This window comes from Equus przewalskii, chromosome X (genome assembly GCF_037783145.1).
Source record: "Equus przewalskii isolate Varuska chromosome X, EquPr2, whole genome shotgun sequence".
Classification (NCBI taxonomy): Eukaryota; Metazoa; Chordata; class Mammalia; order Perissodactyla; family Equidae; genus Equus; species Equus przewalskii.
Window position 1 is genome coordinate 120,482,937 of NC_091863.1, and position 20,723 is coordinate 120,503,659.

General features: G+C 55.8%; 2 protein-coding genes across 13 annotated transcripts in view; one reads left to right on the plus strand and one right to left on the minus strand.

The window, feature by feature from the left end:
- MTMR1 (myotubularin related protein 1) overlaps nucleotides 1–3,690 on the plus strand; it is a 68,362-nt gene extending 64,672 nt beyond the window's left edge. For all 10 annotated transcript variants that reach the window (XM_070604869.1, XM_070604857.1, XM_070604858.1 and 7 more), the window contains one exon: nucleotides 1,287–3,690. In XM_070604869.1, coding sequence (XP_070460970.1) covers nucleotides 1,287–1,448 — 162 coding nt within the window. In that variant the 3' untranslated portion in view covers nucleotides 1,449–3,690. The remainder of the gene's footprint in view (nucleotides 1–1,286) is intronic.
- Nucleotides 3,691–4,854: 1,164 nt separating this feature from the next.
- Nucleotides 4,855–20,723, minus strand: part of CD99L2 (CD99 molecule like 2) — a 114,497-nt gene continuing 98,628 nt past the window's right edge. The window contains exons 6-10 of one of the 3 annotated variants that reach the window (XM_070604877.1): nucleotides 14,518–14,556; nucleotides 13,943–14,062; nucleotides 10,336–10,353; nucleotides 8,800–8,865; nucleotides 4,855–7,658 (exon numbers count right to left, since the gene is read on the minus strand). In XM_070604877.1, the coding sequence (XP_070460978.1) occupies nucleotides 7,597–7,658; nucleotides 8,800–8,865; nucleotides 10,336–10,353; nucleotides 13,943–14,062; nucleotides 14,518–14,556 (305 nt within the window). In that variant the 3' untranslated portion in view covers nucleotides 4,855–7,596. Of the gene's footprint in view, nucleotides 7,659–8,799; nucleotides 8,866–10,335; nucleotides 10,497–13,942; nucleotides 14,063–14,517; nucleotides 14,557–20,723 lie in introns of all 3 variants that reach the window. The other 2 variants (XM_070604876.1, XM_070604878.1) reach the window with 2 other exon arrangements.

A 20,723-nucleotide genomic window follows, 5' to 3' on the forward strand; every position in this document is an offset into this window, starting at 1 on the left:
CCCTCCTTCCCTCCAGTTGGGCTGATTCCCATTGGCACCCCCGATGGAACAGCTTAGTCTTTGGGGAGGTGGATGACAAAACAAATGGAGTCCAGAAGGCCCCCCACCCAGAGCAAGGGCTCTTTGTGCTGGTCGCGGTGGGATGAAGCGAGTGTGTGGGTGAAAAGGGTGGGGGGAGAGTACCCCAGGCAGAAGGGACAGCACAGGTGTGGCATCTTCCAAAACCTGGAAGATTCTGCACTGCAGGAAGGTAGCAGAGGCAGGACCTGGTGAGACGTGAGCAGGAGAGGCAGGCTGGGGTCAGACCTCACCAGGCCTCGAGGCGAAGATCAGACCGTTACCCTCAGGGCAGCAGGAAGCAGCCACAGGACGGTGGGGAGTGAGCATCACATGGCCTGGCTGCGGCTTTGGACCCAGGCCTGTGGCTGTGTCCTGATGTCCTCACTGCATGGGGGACAAGGAGTGGCAGGGGGAGCTCCCCAGACCCCACCCTGTGCCTCCTTTGCTCACCAGCTGGTCACCCCTTCCCTTGCCTGCCTCCCCCCAGCCCGAGCAAGTACGCTATGAGGGGAAAGGAAAGCCAGGTCTCGGGTCTCTGGGCCCCAGCAGGTGCTGTGGGGGTGGGTGCTGTGACCCAGGTAGTCAGACTGGGTACCACGTGCCCCAGCAAAGTCCTGCTCATTTCTTCCTGGCCCACCCCCCAGCAACGGGCTTGAGAGAGAGAGGTCAGTGGGCTGAGGCCTTGCTGTGGCCCTGGTGCTGCTGAGTGGAAGCTTCGAGAGGAAGGCCCACCTTCTTCCCTGGGTGGGGGGTAAGGCACCGGGCCCCCAGGGGCTCCCCCTCCTGGGGCACTGCCCTCTCCAGGGGCTTCTGCTGGCTCCTGTTCTGACTGATGAAAACAACTTCAAGTTGCAGAAAGTGCTGATTTCACAGAATTAGTCAGCAGAGCTATTTATAAAACTGCAAGAGTGCTGCGGTAAGGGGGAGGCGTGGGGGCGACACGTAGACACTTGTGTGGGGGGCGGTTTCACCTGAACCTGCTTGTCTCCTCTGGGACCTTGGCCAAGCCCGGAAGGAGAGCAGTGACGAAGCCCTTCCCACCGTGTCAGCTGGAGCCCGCAGCTTGTGGGGAGGGCACCCGTGCACACTTGGGGACAGATTGGGCCATGACCGGGGAGCCTCTGGACGCCCGCGGCATACTGGTTGGGCCCTAATGGGGAGGCGAGCAGCATCGGGCTGTCGGCGCGGGGGGCTTGGTGGCCGCTGACGGCTGTGTGTACCCACAGATGCCCATCCACCAGACCCTCAAGGAGCTGCTGGCCGTCCGCGCGGAGCTGCAGAAGAGGGTGGAGGACCTGCAGCGGGAGGTGGCCACGCGTGCCTCGTCCTCGTCCGAGCGGGGCTCCTCGCCGTCCCACTCGGTCACCCCCGTCCACACCTCGGTCTGACGGGCCGGAGGCGGCCGTTCCGGCAAGTCCAGCGTCCAGGACAGCCTGCTGCTCCGCTGCCCTCACCAGTGGCTCAGCAAGGGACCTGCCACCCCTCCTGGCTGTAGCTTGTGTCTTGTCTTTTAGGATTACGCCCTGTGCCCTCTGTGTCTGGATGGTACTTCCAACCAGTGCCCATTTGTGTGGCTTGGTGACAGCTCCTACTGTCGTCAAGTGCTTTTTGTGAGCCCCCATTTCCCTCCTGTTGGGGGTTTCTCAGGGTGGCCATCTGTCACATGGACCCTGAGAGCTGACTTCCTATCGTCCGGGCAGCTCGGGAGAAACTAGAGGGCCCGGGTGCGGTGCTTGGGTTGAGGAGGTCCCCGACCACTTCCCCAGGGCAGCCCTCCTGACCACGCCATTCACTAGAGCCCACGCTGCCAGACACGTGGTTCCGCCAGCGCTTTGCTACAACTTAAGCTCACAATTCGCCATCTGCGGGGAGAAGACAGCACAGCGCCCTCGAGCCTACAGTTCTCCTCACGCAGGGGCGCCCCGTTCCATTACTGTCGTGTACATACAGGTATTTTTACAGAGAGAAACAGGCCTTTATTTTCCTACGTCCTTCCGTGCGTCTAGACTCGTCACCCGAGGAGGGATCTGCCTGACGGGACGGCATGAGAACGGCCTGGCGAACCAGGTCCATGCTCACTGTTCCGTGCACGCGTGAACCACGTTTGATGTGGGCATTGAGATGGCAGTGTGTTCTGTCCTCGCCCGACTCTGGGACTTGCCTCCTGAGGGCACCCGGGCCACAGATGGCAATAGCACGGTTCCCTCCAGATGCCATGGCCGAGGCACACTCCTCCTCCCCCCGCCCTGCTGAGGGGAAACTGAGGACTCAGGCAGCTCTGTGCCGGCACGGGCCGACCTCACGGCCCCTTCTCTCCTGCGGCCGGCGTCTGCATCAGGGCGAGTCTGCCCCCACCTGCTCTCTGCCGGTCGGAAATACTGTTTCCCGTTTGATCGAGATCCCTCAGCCCGGTTTATTCCTGCGACTGCATGTCCATATTTTCAAGCACCCACAGTGCCGTGGCTTCCGTTGCCAAAAGCCCAGCCCGCACGTCCCTCGGTCTCCTGTCTCAGGGCCGACCTCAAGCCAGTCGGGCCTCTCCTCTGGGTTTTGCCTCCCTCACTCATGGACCCCCAGCCTCCAGCAGCCCGGGCAGGAATTAAGGGGCGATCCCCGGGTCCGTCCACCAGTGCTGTAGCTCTGAGCTCCTCTGTGTGGCCTGTGACAGGTCGACTGGGGGCACGTTTGCGCCCCCACCGCCAGCAGGCCACACCCTCCCCCTCCACCTGTCATGCGTGCCAGGCAGTCACTGGGACCGTGGCTGCAGGAGTGCAGCCCGCCTTCAGCATCAGGGGCCTCAGGAGCTCCCGGGTCAGACCCGACAACAGCCGCACCTCGACACTGGGGGCGTCGAATCACGGGATGCCCGCAAAGTCCTACATCCTGACATTATTTTTGAAAATGTATTCTTAAAGGTTTTATACAGTCAAACACTTAGAGAATAGATGATTTTTCAACTTGGAACCTTCTGATTCTTACAGAAAACCTGATATCCATAAGGTATCAGAAATGTTTATTCAAGGTAATTTGATAACCTAAAATCAATTCTCCATGTTTATCGTTTAGGGGATGTTTCTAAATCGCAGTTTAATTGATGTTAGCTTTTGATTTATGCTCCCAACATATCTGACACCTTATTTATGAATGGATAAACTGGATTATTGATATACTAACTTTTTAAAATGGGGACATTTCTTCCAGAAATATCATTTAATCCCCCAGCTACACTAGGCTGATTAAACTTGGTGTGGCCTGAATGATGCTTCTAACAAAACCAGAGAAGCAAAGTGGCTTGTTCTTGCTGGGGGCAACTAGCCTGGCGCTGGGGGCGGCGAGCTGGCGCCCGGCCTGGCCCTGCCCCGCGCTGGGCCCCAGGAGGACCCCTAGGGACACCCATTCAATTTGAAAGCAGCACAACGGATCATTTTCCTTTGTGTGTTCCTAGCACAAAACTCTTTCTAAAACAACTTGAAGTATAGTTTTGTTACCTAAGCAATTCTTTTTTTCGGTTTTATTTAAGTATAGTATGTAAAATGTTTATGGTTCCGATTTTTAAACCTGGCACAGTATTGTATTTGCCTCATCTGATGCACTGTATTCCATCTGTAATTAAAATGATAATATGTTTGCTCTGTGGTCTCATTTTTTGTTGCCTTTTTTTAAAAGTATTTCAGTAGAATTTTCCCTTGGGAAAGTTAGTAACAGTGAACATTCTGTACCTTCTGTGCCAAGTCCAGTTAATATATATAAAGTGCCTTTATGTGACTTCATTTGTTTACTAAATCATAAGTGCAAATGGTCAAGTCTTGAGTGGCTGAAATGGGTAAGTACTCTGATTTTAAAATCTAAAATGCCCCTTGACCTTAACCTTGAGTAAATGATGAGGACGCACTGGGGACACTTGAGAGTGAGAGTCGGGTGCAATGTCACCTGGGGTGGACTTCTGAGAGGCCCCCCCCCCCGCCCCAAGTCTGAGGAGGAGCACTGGCCTTGCTGGGGCTGTAGAGGCCACAGGGACCCACATGCCCCCATGAGCCACTCTTCTAAGGACCTGGGGTCCCTTCCCTCTCCATGCAGCAGTCACTGTCACTGTAGTCCCCAGCAGTGACACCACCCAGCAAGGCTGACAGGGCCACTGCGCCAGACCCGAGCTGACCGTGCAGCATGTCTGCACAGAGAGTCCCGTGGTGGGTTGGGGTTTGAGGACTTGCTATTTTGCTAGAAGGCTCGTACGGCACCAAAATGTACCCACGTCAATGTAAAAACTCACCCAGGGGCCACGGCATCTTGCTCATGCTGAAACGTCCAGCTGCCTTTTCAGTTTGCAAGCCAAACCATGAGGTGATGGCAAGGGCACGTTTTACCCCAAACAGCCCCCGTGTACACGGCCGCAGTGAGTGCCGGGGGCAGAGGCCCCCATCCCTGCTCGGCTGTCTCTGGCTGAAACACCCGCACATAATGAGTCTCTCCCAGGCACCGGCTTTCTCGGAAGAAGGGAGAACAGCGGCGGGGGGGGGGGGGGGGGGCGGGGGAGTTGGTCACGAGTTTGGAGACCACCTCTGCCCCTCCCTGGTCCTGTCACTGCATCTCCAGGCCTTAGCTCCTTGTACCCGGATAAGAGCCATGCCCTGGAAGCCCCGACTCTAAGCCCTTCATCAAGAGGGTAAGTGCAAGAACTCTAACCTTGTGAGAAGGACCTTTGGCAGGGGGAGGGGAGTGAGGTCGGCTCCACATCGTAAGTTACTTTAAGAAAAAACCATTACTTGACAAAGGAAGTGCCTTCACACCGCAGAATGCAATGACCAGTCAGGTTCCATTTTGTTTAATACACACACGACAGTTCACAATTCACACTTACACAGAAGCGCGTCAAAAGTCCAGGGACTCTGAGGTGGGTCTCCATTTCTCCTTCCTCAGAGGGCTGGCACTGACCCCCAACTGAAGTGGCCAAGGCAGCGGGCTTGGCACTGCTCTGTGGGTCCCACACCAGGAGGGTGCCCTGCCCCACGCCTCCTCCCTGCCTCTGCTGAGTGGATCTTGTAGACACCCGCCCCCCTGCCCCCCAGTGAAGCTGATAGACACAGGAGAGTGTCAATGGGCCCTTCTAGGTCACTGGCATCACACCCCGTGGGACAGGCCCAGCTGGCCAAACACAACGCTCAGAGAGACCCACAGTTACCAGAGCCCCCAGGCTTCTGCAGGTGTCAGTCCCCTCCCCCCCCCCCCCAGCCTCCTCCAAGAACTCCCCCGGGGGCTGAGTGCCCCACCTGGGGTGGCCAGTCCCTGGGAGCAGGCCTGGCTGCCAGGCTGGCCAAGGACCAGCAAACCAGGCCCCTCCGACCACAGGCAGGAGGACACGCAAACCAGGTCCCCCCAGACCCACAGGCAGGGCGCCAGGCAGCCGACTTGCCTGCACGGCGGCAGGGTCCTTGGGCTCCACCACCACACGGGCCTCACTGCAGAGCTGAGGGGCAGGGGCCCAGCCTCCCGGGGCAGAAGCCCGACAGCTCTAGGGCCCGCACCACACCTGGCCATGCCAAGGGACACATGGGCCACATCACTCTGCATCCTAGTCACCACCATGACTCTGATTTCTCTGTAAATGGCCAACCTTCCCAGTGGCAGGGAGAGAAGTATTTTAGCACACACAAGTGCTGCCTCCTGTTTCTTCCTTTAAAATGCCTTGGGCACCTTGGCGAGCCACCCCCCTAACACGACGAGCTGCTGAGCACTGCCCTGGTCCCTGCCCAACTCTCCATACTTAGGACACTGGCCCTCCCTGAACCCTGAGGTCACGAGACCTAGGTGGCAACAGGCCATGGGTGCAAAAAGTTTCCCCAGCTGCCTCCAGCCCAGCACCGGCCAGGGGGTGCAGCTCTCAGCCCTTGCCATCCTCTGGAGGGACAAGCCTGGCAAAGCTGACAACCACCTGGCCCACAACGAGGGTGGGGCAGCGCTGGGAGCAGCGAACCTTGCATGCGGCGCCTCTCCTGCTCATTCATTCCCTTCCCCAGTGCTCCGCTGCCCCGGCAGGCGCACAGTCCTGTCCTGGACGAACCACTGAGCGGGAGAAGGGGCACTTCAGGGCCCACGGGCACGCAGTGCGGATGGATCTCGAGGGCAGCCTTGAGAGAGGCTCTACGATGGATCACCGGCCCACAACGAGCATTTGAAAACGAACACGAGGCATGCATTACACGACCTGTGGGGTCTGTTCAGATTTCACTCATTTCCTTAAGAAGTCAGGGTTGCCTCATCCCAGCTCTGCGGACGTGAAGGAGCTAACGCACAGCTGGAACGTGGTGCCATCCATGCAGCGCAGAGGCACGTGAAGTTCTGTAAATGGGAACCTACGTCCCTGCTGACTTACATGATCCTTCCAGAAGTGCGTTTCTATGCTGGAAACTGATTACCCGTTGACGGTGGCTCTAGGCTCTAGCTCAGCCTCTGACAGCGGAGCTCCTAGGGGCAGGACCACGTGTGGGCCAAAGGGAACATTCCAGGAAGCCAGCTCTGCTCCAGCCCAAACCAGACAGTGTCAGGCCAGGCGACGGCCAGTCCCTGGGCTCTGGCCTTCACCCGAGTGAGCACGGCCCCCAAGTGCCCTTCATCAGGACAGGACAGGACAGGATAGGCAGGATCAGTGCAGACTGACCGAGTCAGTTGTATTTCATGAAACCAAGCAAACGTCCCTCCCCCTCCCCTGAAATACATTTTTAAGCAAACAAGCAGCATGCTTCAGGCTTCGATGCTCATTCTTGACGTCTGTAGCTTTTGCTACCAAAATAAGAACCGAAAACGGGGAGGGTGAGCACCTCCCTGCCCAGGATACAATCCCTTTGCAATGTGTAAGTGATTCCTAAAAGGCAACCCCGTCGTCAGCCCGGAGAAGGCGCCTGGTCCCCTGTGCCATCAGGTAGCAACGAGGCCCGCCAGCCCCGCTCCCTGCTAGTCCAGCAGCAGGCTAACCTCTCAGGCACGTGCGCCTGCACTTACATAATGACAAGCCTCACTCCCCGCAGCGCAAAAGCTGGGACTGCAAAGAAGGACAGAAACAACCCCCCCCACCCGGGTGGTGTGTGTGTGTGTGGTTACCTGGCGCTCACTGGTTTGCTCCTTGCAGGGGCTCCAGGAGAACTGGGTGCTAGCTGGGCCCCCACTGACAGTCCTTTGAGGTCACAGCCAGGGGCTGCCTATTAGCAAGAACCCGCCACAGCGTGTCAGTGCCATGTGCAGCGGATCCCACAGCCCCGAGTCCAAGCTCTTGCCCCCTGAGCACAACTGTCCTCTTGGCCTCCCTCAGCTCGGTCCCCCTCCCCAGTTCACTAAGGCCTGGGGGCAGGCTGGCTTTGGGGAGTCGGTGACCCAGCGGCTGTGTCTTCAGAGCGCCTGCGGGGGGCGGGCACAGGAACCAGACTCACACACGCCCCGAGCTCATCCGGAAGACAGAACGAGAAGCCAGCGAGGTGGAAGCGGCAGCGCAGCAGCTGTGGGTCCAAATGAAGGCAGGAGCTGGGTCACGAGCGGGGCGGGGCCTCAGAGCCGGGGCGGCTGCGGCGGTGGCTCTGCGGACTGCGTTTGCAGCGCGGAGTACTTCACTAGGGAGAGAAGCGGCCGTGAGAAAGCTGCCGTTCCAGCCGCACGCAAGGTGCGGAGCCCAAGCGCCTCGGGGCCCGCCTGTCCTGTCCAGGGGCTGGGGCAGCTCAGCCCCTCCCGGACAACCTCCACTCTGGCACCCACTGTCCCCACTCAGGGCAGGCCTGGGCCCTGGAGAGGCGGTGGAAGCGGACAGATCCTGGAAGCAGCTGGGCCTCCATTTCCTCCTCTGCAACAGGGGGATGCTCCTGGCGGGGTTGCTGGGGGATTGTTTTAAACAAAGCGCTCACCACACTCCCTGGCCCGTAGCAGACCTCACACAGTGGCAGCTAAGAGGCTTAACCATTACTGCAGTGAATGCCACCACAGGGTCGCTTTCCCATGCTGTAATGCGGGGTTCTCTAACTCACTCGGGGCAGCACTGCCAGATACTTGGCCTAAGCAACGGCCTGGAGCACCTTGTCCCCATCACACACCCACGGGCGGCCCCACTGCCAAGGCCTTCAGCTCCAGGCACAGCCCAGGGACCGTCTGCCTGTCTGCCCCACCCCGGCCGGGCCCGCCCCCTCCAGTGTTCTGGGGCCACAGGCTCTGTCTGCCTTGGGAGGGTGGCCCCTCCAGGCCAGCAGCCTGACCTGCCAATGAGTCGTGTACCCAGAAAGTGCTTGATGACCATGGAGGGCAGAGGCAGGGAGGGGCATGGACCCCAACACTGGAGGCTGTGTTTTAACCAAATTCCCTCTTGCCTTTGGCAATTTTCAAAATCCAAAGGTCACGGGTGGAGGTTCAGAGATTCCCCGCGGCCCTGTCAGCGTTCCGCCGATCCGGTCCAGTGTCCCTGACAGGGAGCAGCAGGGCCGGGGGCTGGGCCCAGGTGGGGCAAGAACAGAGGCTGAGCCACGGCCGTGCACAGAAGGCTCGACACGGCCCCAGACAGCCCCTGGGGCCCCGGTGTCATGAAGCTGGCGTCTGGCTGGTCGAGGCCAAGTGCAGGGACCCCTGGGCCCCTGCAGCTCCCCGCTCCAGCTGGAAACTAGAAACACACACCTCTGCGCTCCTCTGCTTCCCCAGCACCGCTCTGCGCAGGGCGGGGCCCAGTCCCAGGGGACCTTCAGCAAGGGACAGTGACCAAGAAGTCCTTACCTTGGGGCTCCTCACACACAACTGCTTCCAGGTTCTCCCCCTTCACATAGTCTGCATTGAGACCCTCTGCAAAGGGCAAAGGGCAGAGTTAGGGACTGACACAGAACCCAGGGGTCCCCAGTCATGATGAAGAACTCCTGACCGAGTCCTCCGTCACAGCGAAAAGGCACAGCTCCTGGGACGAGCTCCAGCCCTGCCCTCGGGGCCGCCTCAATGTCCTTATTTGGGTGAAGACTGGCTGGCTGGGCATGTGCTGCCCTGCCCAGGAGTTCTCATCATTGTCCTCAGAAATGAGGACGTGTGGCAAAGGCACCTGACACCCCATCCCCATAGGGCACGTGCCACCATGTGTGAGACTGTGGGCCAGACAGCAGCTCTGCCCAGCAGAGGGGATGCCTGATGGCAAGGCTCAGCACCACCCACGGGCCAGCCCAGGGGCCAGGGAGGCAGAGGCGGAGCCAAGCACCATGTGGGTGACAGATGGATGTGGGGTAGGGAGGGACAGATGGCAGGATGGGGCTCATGGCGGAGATGCCAGCACAGCCTCCTGCCAGTGTGCGGCCTTCCCAGCAACACCCGCGTGGAAAGGCCAACGGGCTCCTCCAGGCAGCGGGACCAAGTGCTGTCCCCGCCCAAGTGTGGAGGGCTCAGGACCCAGCGACAGCTGCTCTGGTCTAGTTAGTTATTTGGGCTTTCTCACCACCTATTTCCAGGAGGGACCTGGGGACTCTACAAACCATCCTCCGCATGCCAGCACTCAGGCCACGGACTGGCACCAGGCTCAACGCAAGGGCTGTCACTCAAGACCTGGAGTGACCCCACCCCTTAGCAACCCCACTCTATCCCTGGATAAGACGGGGACTGCAAAGCTTATCAGAGCCCAGAGCCCAGGACCTGTGGGAAAATTGGGCCACGGTTCTGACCGACCGAGCAGGCACCAGTGTAAGTCACTCCGCCACCCCAGGCTGCACTGCGGCTCCTCGCCTGGAGAAGCACACTGCGGGCCCTGGTGCTCACCGGGCTCAAGGTGGACACCAGATGGGCCCAGGAGAAATGCGGGTGTTGCTCACTGGCGGGTGTAGCCAGCCCCCATGTGGGGCAGGGCAGGTGGTGGAGTCGGTGGAAGCTGTTCCCAGCTGACAGGCAGGGGCCGGGAGAGGCACCCTGAGCCTGCCGGCCACCACCCAGCTGCCAACCTGGCATGTGTTGGACTGTCTCCTGCCCGTGGGCAGCCCTCTGGTTGCTCCTTGGGGATGACCGCCAGTAGGCATCTGAGTCCCAGACAGGGCCCCACCCCTACCGCACACAGCCTGGGGACAGAGGGTCTTGCAGGTGGCATCCTCGCACACGTATCAGAAAAAGCTGAAGATGGTTGTGGTTGCAGCCAAGTGGGTGAGGGTTGGGGAAGGGGCGGGGCGGGGAGGGGCGGAGAGTGGCACGACGGATGGAGCAGCAGGTGGGGAGGGAGGGGCGGGCAATGAAGGGTTGAGGCCAAAGCAGAGGAGGAAAACCAGTGAAGTCAAAGCCGGTAGTTACCTTGACCTTCTGCTGCATCTGAAGGCAAGACACAAAGCTTAGGAGCCTGGAGCAAGAACTCAGCCCCTTGCAACGACCCCCCGGGGCACTCCACGAGCCACACTGGCCTTGGCACAAAGGGCGGACACAGGGGAAGCAGAGGGTCCTCAAAGCCTGGGCCCCTATGGTGGCAGCAGAGGCCAGAAACCCCTGAGGACCACGGTGGAGACTGGAGAGCGGTTTCTGCTCTGCCTCACCTGCCCTCCACACAGCGGTGGCCGAGGCCACTCTGGGCGGAAGGCGCAGGGATAGGAGGCCCCCACAGACATCCACGGGGCTCCTCCTGATTCCGGTCCGGCCGAGGTGCCAGGGACACAGCAGCGGATGAAGCAAACACAGTGCCCCTCGGAACTGCAGTCTGGAAGGTGCTGGGGGGCCACATCGCAGACACGAAACCAAGAAGCCCAATCCCACCCCATGGCTCCACGCCAGGTCTGGGCGGGGGTGGGGGCTCTGCGGCAGCCGGACAGGCATCCAGTCCCCCCACAGGCTGGCGGGGCGCCGTGGCCCGAAGGATGAGAGCAGCTAGGTGAGAGGACGCTAGAGAGAACAGGGCACACTCAGGGAAGTGAGTATGGCTGCGGACAAAGGCTTCTGGGGACCCGGGCGGGACTGGGCTGCAGGTGGGGAGGGGAAGGGATGTGGCTGAAGCCAAACCATGAAGGGCTTGGAACCCCAAGCTCAGGGGCTGGGCTGGGACCCGGAGAGAAGGGGCAGCATGGGAGGTGCAGGCTGAGCTGCCCCTGTGTATTTTATTTTGTTTTATTTTATTTTTTTGAGGAAGATTAGCCCTGAGCTAACATCTGCTGCCAATCCTCCTCTTTTTGCTGAGGAACACTGGCCCTGAGCTAATATCCATGCCCATCTTCCTCTGCTTTATGTGTGGGACGCCCACCGCAGCATGGTGTGCCAAGCGGTGCCACGTCCGCACCCGGGATCCGAACCGACGAGCCCCAGGCTGCCGAAGCGGAACATGTGCACTTACCCGCTGTGCCACCAGGCCAGCCCCCACCCCTGTGCATTTTAAATATGTCCCTCTAGCTGCTCAGAGCAGGGAGAAGTACGGGGGAGACTGGGTGGGCAGGAGGTTGATGGAATCATCCAGATGGAGGACATGGCGACCTGGCCCTGGACAGGCAGAGGCCTCGGCGGCGGTTGGGGAGATGTGTGGCCCCAAGATCAGGGAGCCCACTGGTGTGAGGTGGGGGATGGGAGGCTCCTGGAGCACTGGTGGAATTTGTGACGGGAGGCCACCGGGACAGGAGTGGAGACAGCTTACAAATTCCAGAGAGAAGGTTGGTAGCACAGGGGCTGGGTACAGAAGCAACCGAGGCCTTTTTCAAATTCGGGGGACTCTCCACACTCGGTTCCTTCTGCGTCAACGTGGGGTGACAACAGTGCTTATACGAGTGTGTCCAGGTAAAGGACTCAGGACAGTGTGGCTTTAAAAATGACAATGACATCCTTGACAGACTGAGGGGAAAGAATGAGGCGGGGGGGCAGGGAGGGTGACGGTCACAGGAGAGAGAGGGATTGAGGGACAGAGGAAGATTCCCCAGTCTGAGGGGGCCCTGGGGCCAAGGCCCCGGGTGGAGGGGCCCTGTACCCAGGGCCGGCGGGGGTGGTGTGAAATCTGTAGGTGTAGGGAGGGGAGCCCGCCCTCAGACTGAGCTGGGCATGGGGGGAGCCCGGGAACTTTCTGGGAGCCACCATCAGCCCCACAAGCACACTCGCCGCCCTGGCTGGGACCTCCCCCGCCAGCAGGCCCACTCCCCGCTGCCCGGCCGAGCCAGGCCCTCACCTCGAAGCTGCCCCGCAGAAAGAGAGAGATCCCGTGCATGTCCTCCAGCCCTGTTGCCAGAGCACTGTTGGCTGTCATCGACAGCCCTCTTTTTGGTTTCTTCTCTCCCAAATATCCTATAAATTGTTCATCTCCATCTACCTCGGCCTTCATGTCCTCACACTCTATTTGGCTTTGCCTGCTAATCCAATTTGCAAAACCTCACACCTGTTTGTTTTAGGAAACAAGTGTGAAAATATCGTATTCTCATTTCGCCTCAGCAGCCCCAGGGAGGCACAGATACAACCTGATGGCTACCTCGGGGTCTGGAAATCCCCCCCTATGGACCAGCACCCCTTCTGGGCCACGGCTCCCCGCCTGGAGTCAGTGCCCCAGCAACGCTCCGAGCCTCGGCTTCCTCGTCTACACACTGAGCGGCCTGGCGCGCCTGCCCCGTGGGGCTATGGCAGCTCTCGGGCGGCGACCCCAAGGCACAGGCGGTGTCAGGTGGGCGTTCTTGCTGTAACTAGGGGCCCGGCTTTGATAGTTTCTCTTTCAAAGCTGCCCCTTGGCACAGGGGCCATCTCGGCCAGCTGTGCAGCAGCCACAGATCTGACAGCATCTCACTGTTAGGGTAATGAGCTGTACAGGTGTAAATGGTGGCCCCTAAAAGATGTGTCCATGTCCTCATCCCTGGAACCTGTGGATGTGACCTTATTTGGGAAAAAGGTCTTTGCAGATGTGATCGAATTAAGGCTCTCAAGATGAGATCATCCTGGATTTAGGGTGGGTCCCAAATCCAACGACAAGGGTCCTTATAAGAAACAGAAGAGGAGAGACACAGACACAGAGTGAGGACACAGGCAGAGACTGGAGTGATGTAGCCACAAGCCAAGGGACACCTGGGGTCATTGGAAGCTGGAGGAGGCAAGGAAAGACCCTCAACCCTGCGGACCTCCTGATCTTAGACTGCGGGCCCCAGAACTGGGAGAGGATCAATTTCTGTTGTTTTAAGCCACTCAGTTTCTTTGCTTTTGAGCCGACACAAGGAAATGCTCTAAGGACAGTCCAGCCTCCATTCTGTATTCCTTCTGACTCTTCCCTCTTCATACCACTCTAGAGCCAAGCTTCTGGATCCATGGTAGGACGATACGATCTCAAGCTGGGCGACCACATACAGTTGTGCAGGTTACACACCGAGATGTGAACAGTGCCCCTGGAGTACTGCTGGATCCAAGGGCAGCAGGCTCCAAGGATCTCAAAGACCCGGCAGGCAGCACTGTTGGGCAAGCCAGCGCTCTTATCATCTGGCAACGCCCCCGTCAGATCCCAAGAGGTCACTGCCTGGGTGCCTCTGCTCTAACCCCCATGAGCCAGAAAAGTATACAAGAGATGGAATCATGAACTGCTTTAAAGGAGTAGGAACGTCGAGGAAGAATCCAGTGTGGTTTGTGCCTTCCCCCTTACACGCTGGATTTGTAAAGATAGGTTGCTTTCGTTTTAGGCTATAGCTGGGAGTCTGTAAGTTGTGGGTAAATTGAATACAAATGGCATCCTGGCTCAGGGCACCCCCCCCCCCGCCCCGTGTCAGGGATCCCTGTGGGGCGCTGCTGAGAGAGAACAAGACGACCACACTTGTTGGTTTTATAGGCACAGTCCCCCTCGCCCCGGGAAGTGGGCACGCATTTCTGCCCCTTGCCCATTTGTCCTGTGCAGGAGTGGGGGGACGAAACCGCTCCGGACACAGCCACAGCCACAGCCACAGCGGCTGAGTGCGCATGCACTTACGCTGGATGCTGAAGCAGAACTTCTTCTGCTGGTAGGAGATGTAGCTGGAGACGGCGCCGATCAGGGCCATGGCCAGCGCGCTGGCCACTCCGGCGATGGTGCCTGTTTCTGCTGACATTCCTGAGCAAAAGAGAGGGTGCGAGAGATGAGGAGAGGGGGAGGCAGACCAGCAGCACCATGAGGACCGGTTCGGGCACCCAGCTTCGTCAAATGCCCCCAACCCCCCAGTGCGTGCGAGAGGGCTGTGCTACTTGGATCTAAGGTGTTCAAATGACACGGTGCCCTCTCAGATGAGCCAAGTGCTTCTCCTTTTCCATAAGGATTTCACTTTGAGAAGCTTGAAGGGAGGATATGGAAATGGTGCAGTCCCTCTTTAACTGAGGGTCTCAGGCCAGCGAGCTTCACATGGGGCCACCTCGCTGGGGATCCAGGTTTTCACGTTTAATTCCTGTAAATGACTGCAGCCCTCCGCTGTCGGCCTCGTGGTTCTCTACTGCCAACACTCGGGAAGGTTGGGGAGGCCAGCACTATGTCTCCTCGTGGTTTCCAACAGAAACCTTGGGACTCAAACCCACCAGATGCAGGGTCGTCGTTGCTGCCATAGGGGTCATCACCTGGAAAAAGCACAAAAGCACTTAGTGTCCGTTGTGACCCCATGACCACCCAGCTCGGGGGCAGGAGGGATAGCCCCTTCCTGATTCACTGACCCTTTGGATCCCACCTCTGCCACAGGCCCTAGCCTGGAAATACCCTGGGGGCTTTGAGCGGACTGTAGCAAGCCCTGCTTCCCTATGCCTGTCACCTGCAAAGCCCAGGCTGCCAGGTGGAACTTTCTATTTTCAAAGTGATAGCAACTGTGCACTGGTCGTTTGTCTTATCCCGGCTCTTCACGCCCAGCACTCCACAGACGTGCCCGCAGTCCCGGGCCGGTGGGAGCGGCTCGCCAAGAAGGACTTGCCGCCAGGGGGTGGAGCTGGGCCCCTGCCAGGTGAGCCTGACTCCGAATGACAGCGCTACGTGTCCCACGTATCTACCGTCTCCCGTATGAAGTATTTATCCTTTATCTGCTTATGCAAACACGCTTCCATAAAACTGTTGAAAAAAGGATGAAAGACCAGCATAAAAACAATTCCCAATCCCACCACCCAGAGAGGTTTACAGTTAATATTTCCGTTCACTTTCCTCCTGTGTCTAGTGCTTTACATGCTCTTCTTCTAATCCAGATGTTTCTGTTCATGTAACTTAGGTACACATACATGCTACAGGATTAAGAGACAACGAAGAGTCTTAAGGACTTCTGGATCTAGCCTGGCACACAATTTGAGTGGTTCTGGGAACATAAACAAATGCAGGCTGACAAGGCCTTATCCAGTCTTTTGAAATTCAAAAGGCTCTGAAATGTCACAGAGATGGAGAGCAGAGGAGCGGCTGACAGGGGTAAGGAGGGTGGAGAGGGAGGGGCCGGCTGTGATGAGACAAGGAACACAGGTGGGGTCCTCGTGGGGATGGAACTGCTCTTCACCTCGACTGTGGCGGGGGTCGGACAATCTATCCCTGCGGGGGCAGTTCACAGCAGACACACGTACACACATGCGCACGCACACACACATGCACACATGCATGCAACACTTCCCCAGACTGCAGCTCCCTGACAAGCAACTGGTGCCATTTCAGGACAGTACTCAGCCTTGAGCGCTCCCTCCGTGTGGCCCTCTCCTCAGGGCACAATGCCCGTTGCTGAGGAGAGACGGTGTTCCCAGAGCGCAGAGTTCTTAGGAGAAAGCGTCTGGGGACGCTGAGGGCAATGAACTCTGGCAGCTCCTTCACAGTCAAAGAGGCTGTGGGAGCGCGGGTTCAGATGGATACAAATGTGCCCTTCTGCTGGGGGGTTTGTAAGGGGGGAGGTTGTGGGTGTGGGGGCCAGGCGGCAAATGGGACTCTGTACATCCTGCTCAATCTTGCTGTGAAGCTAAAACTGCTTTAAAACATAGTCTATTTTAAGAAAAGAGTCGTGGGGGAGGGGGATGAGTTAGTTATGCTCCCACCTGGGGCTGAATCCCTGCAATAAACGCATTTCATAAAAATCCCTGAGTGGACATGAACGGTTACTACAGAACAGGGAGCACCGACATTTAAAAACCCAACCAGTGCTGCTGGAGAAAGGAGGCCAGGTGGCGCCCTGGGCGCCACCACATCAGCAGCGGGGTCCCTGGGAGCACTTGGAGTCCGACTGTGTTGGAGGCGGCCACTGTCAAGGCTAGGGGCAAGTCCCCTCACAGGCGCCCTCTGCTGGCGTGTTCATGTCACTAGAGTTCTAGTTAAACTGGAACTGAATCAACTAGATCCGTGAGCAGCCTCACCGACTCTTTCTCATTCGAGGTGGAACGAAGCTCGTTCCCGTCTCTTTCCTCATCAATACTTGGTCACAAGGATTCCCAGCAACCTCAGCCCCACATTCTGTATGACCTGGAGCTGCAAGGGTGTTCTGTGAAGTGTAAACAGGATGGCCCCCTGCCTACTGTCCTCTCAGGCCCGCAGAGAGAAAGTCTTGCCCTCCCCCAGGCCGTCAAAAAGATGCAGAAGCTCAATACTCCAGGAATTCCTCGCTATTTGACCATCGGTGACGCATGGGAGCATCATCCTAAGAAGAGGACAAAAAATTGTTCATCCTCAAAAAAAAGTGCTCCCATTCTGTGGGCAACTCATGGCTCAGATGGGCACGTGAGCTGAAAATATCGTGAGGCTAAAGAATAATTGGAAGATAAAACTGAAAAGCCAGTCATTCTAGATCCTTCTGTCCCTTCTGGTTGCATAAACCTGGACTGAAGTCAGCCACACAGGTCTGCCGGTGGAAGCAGCCAAGCCAGTGTAACAGCTTTCTTCCCCCTTTGGCTACCGAGCTCTGGTCACTTCCTGTGAGCACAGGCTCAACCCGGTTCCTTTACAAAACACATGCCATGCAAAAGACAGCACTGGGGCAGCCAATGAGCCACTGGGCACAAAATCAACCTATGCAATCCAATACTGTCCACGGAAGGAAGTTCACAATAACAGAAAACGGAGCAAGTCATAAAAGCATTAGAAGAGAACAACATTTATATCGTCTTGGGGTGAGGCATGACTTTCCAAGCATGACCCTAAGGCCAGAAACCCCGAATGGAAAAGACCCCATCAAAATAAAAACTTCAGTCTGAACAGCACAGCAACAAAAGAAAAAAAATGGATAAAGTGGACTTCATCAAAATTAAAACCTTTTGTTCTTCAAAGGACATCATTAAAAAAGTAAAAAGACAACCCACAGAATGGGAGGAAACATTTGCAAATTGTGTATCTGACAAGGGACTAGTATTGAGAAAATATAAAGAACTTCTGCCACTCAATAAGAAAAAGGCAAATAATTCAATTTTTAAATGGACATAGGACATGAATAGACACTTCTCTAAAGAGATATACCAATGGCCAACAAGCACATGAAAAGACGCTCAACATCATTAGTCACTAGGCAAATGCGAACCAAACCCACAATGAGATCCCACTCCACGCGCATTAGGATGGCTAGAATCCAAAAAAAGGTAAACAAGCGTTGGTGAGGATGTGAAGAAATTGGGCTTAATAATCCCTAATATGAAAGGAGCTCTTACAAGTCAACAGGAAAGATGCAGACTAGAAAAGTGGCCCATGGGCGCGAAGAGGCAATTCATGCAGCACATTAAGAGTGTCAAGTAAGACAGAGCTGAAAAGTGTTTCACCCCTCTTAGATCCAAAGAAACGTAAATTTAAACAGGGTAGGTATTGCACTGATCCAATCTGCCAAGATCACAAAACTATACAAGGCAGCTGCAGCGAGGGTCCGTGTACACGGCCCGTGTGCTTCCGGGTGTGGGCATGGAAGCTGGCGCTACGACCTTCATGCAGCGCCATTTGGCAGGACACTTGAAGAGTTACCTCTTTAAAACTTTACACCGCCTGTGACCCAGCAATTCAGGTTCTAGGAATTTATCTGACAAACCATTAAGGTTTTGTATACTTGGCTATGACGACGTTCACCACAGCACTGCGTCTAGCAGTAAAAACTGGAAGAGAAAAACCTCTCGGTACAAAAATAGGTACTGGCTAAATAAATCACGGAGTAGAATGTTATGTGGTCATTGACGTGATATTTGAGAGTACTCTTTAATGAGAGAGAAACACATTCAGGGTATAATTGAATAAAAAGGTAGCATGATCCCATTTTCATAAAAATCAACACACAGATTTCCAAATGTGCACTCCTGCACTGAAAGCGTATTGCAAGCACAGACTCCGAAGCCTTCCTGATGAGCCTCCCTAGATGGGGAAACAAGTATTTTTTCATATCATTTCTAAAAAATACTGAAAATATGCAAGCCCCATGCAAATCTACCCACCCCTATTTTCCACCAGTGGAGAGCCAGCTCGAAGAGGCTATTTCACAGGTCACTGGCAGGATCTTCGTTCCCGAGGACACCATGTTTCATATCCCCACCTGCCTTCTAAGGTCACAATTATGTCATATAGCACTGAGACTGGAGGAGGCACTACTGCACTAGAAATTCCCCCATACGGCTATCTCCTACTGCAATTTGCTCTGAGTGTACAAACCTATACACGCAGCCAGCTATTCGGAATGCCCAGCTCGAGGGACCGCTGTCGTGGCAATCGCAACTGCCATAGCTATAGGGCTGGGCACTGGAGCTATGGGGGCCCCTGAAACCATATGGCCTGCCATAGCTATAGTAACTGCTGTAGCAATAGCAAGCCCCATAGCTATGGGACCCCCAGAGCTGTAGCGCCCACCACAGCTGTGAGGACTCCTATAGCTATAGCAACCACTGAAGAACAGGAGGCTTTACCTCAGTGAGGAAGTCATAAACAAGCCCCGTTGTCAAGAGAAGTGTTATATCCTCAACATCGTCAAGTACAAACGACAACAATGCACACACACATGTCCACGCCCAGCAGGCTCGAGTCCCACACAGCCACAAACCTGGAAGGAGGGATGCAACGCACGTATTTGCCCTTCTCTGGCAATAGCGCAACCCTGGGCTCGCAGCGAGTGCCTGACACATGACTTGCCACGGGCATGGAGAGTCACGTAACACTGGGAAGATTCTATCTAGAACTGCTAGGGGGATGTTCAAGTATTTAAGGACTTTTGTAAGTATTCTAGACTTCCAACAGCCACAACTAGGACTTCTGGATTTTTAAAAATCTTTCATTATAAAAAAAAGTGGCAGCATAAATGCAAAAGAAAAAATTTTAAAGATGAATAAACAAAGAGGGGAAAAGGCTTTCTTTAAATGACACATGGTAACGAAGTCAAATGGAACTGAAACAATTGGCCAGAATATGGCTGCCTAGGCTAACCAATGGGGATGCCATTCCTCACCATTCCAGAAAGTCTCTATGTCCTGGGGCCCCTCCACATCCACCTCAGGGATGAGACGCTCACCCTCTAGATAACATGACAGGACACAGAGCCCTGAACCCTGTCTGCCTTTGCCATGCTCCCAAGAGACCAGAGGTTATCTCAGAGAAAATCCCTGTGTTCACGCTGCACTCCTGAGTGGGGGGGAGGGAAGGGGGGTGCGCACATGCACATGTGTGTGTCGGGAGCAGGGGCTCTGAGGGAGCAAGTGGGTCTCTTCACATCCTAGAACACTAGAACCAGAGAGCAGTTCCTTACATCTGAAACATCCTATTTCTTCACACTGTGAAAGCTGAAAAAATATGGAAATAGGTCCAAAGAAGTAGTTAGAGAGCCATATAGATGAAACATCTAGAAAAGGCTGTTCAGAGGGAATCAGGGCTGTCTTGGGGCAAATCCCTAACTTTTCAGCTCCTGATGGAAGGCCACCAGTTGGCCCACTGTGCCCACAACTGGGCAGACCACCTGTGGCACTCGGTGGTCACCAAGCAGCCAGTGGATGTCTGGTGGGTCTTAGCCAACATTTCTAGGGTAAGCCCTTCCACTTAAGCACCTTTGCCATAATTATGTTCTCATTGAGACCCAATTCCCTGTTACATGAGATTAACTTATGGCTTATAAGGGATCATGAGAGGGTCCAGACACTTTGAGACAGTGATTGTAAATGCAGTAAAAATGCAAGAGAAATGTTTTCTTCAAGGACCCAGTAGGGAGAATGGATGAACAAAATGTGGTCCATCCATACAACAGAATGTTCTTCAGCCTGAGAAAGGAAGGAAATTCTGACACAGGTGATAACATGGACGGACCTCGAAGACATTGTGCTAAGTGAAAAAAGCCAGACACAAAAGGACAAATCCTGCATGGTTCCACTTATATGAAGTACTTGAAGTAGTCAAATTCAGAGAGACAGAGTAGAACAGTGGCCATTAGGGACTGCAGGGAGGGGAGAATGGGGTGAAATTGCTTAACGGGGACAGAGTTTCAGTTTGGAAAAGTTCTAGAGATGGAAGACAGTGATGATCGCACAATATAGTGAATGTATTTTAATGCCACTGAATTGCACACTTAAAAATGGTTAAAATGGGAGTGACATCAGCAACATGGCAGAGTGAGCAGTTTTCTTTGTTTCTCCCCCTTCGAATCTACAACTAATTGGGCATTCATCGGTCAACAAAGGCTATCCACACAGCATCTCAGGACGCCTGAGAGACCCATGCTGCTATACATTGGAAGGTGGATGGACTTCCCCCCAGGAGAAGGTGGAAATAGGTGAAAACTCTCTGACCCCCGACCCCTGGACAGCCTAGTACCTGCAAGCGACTTTCTTCCAGC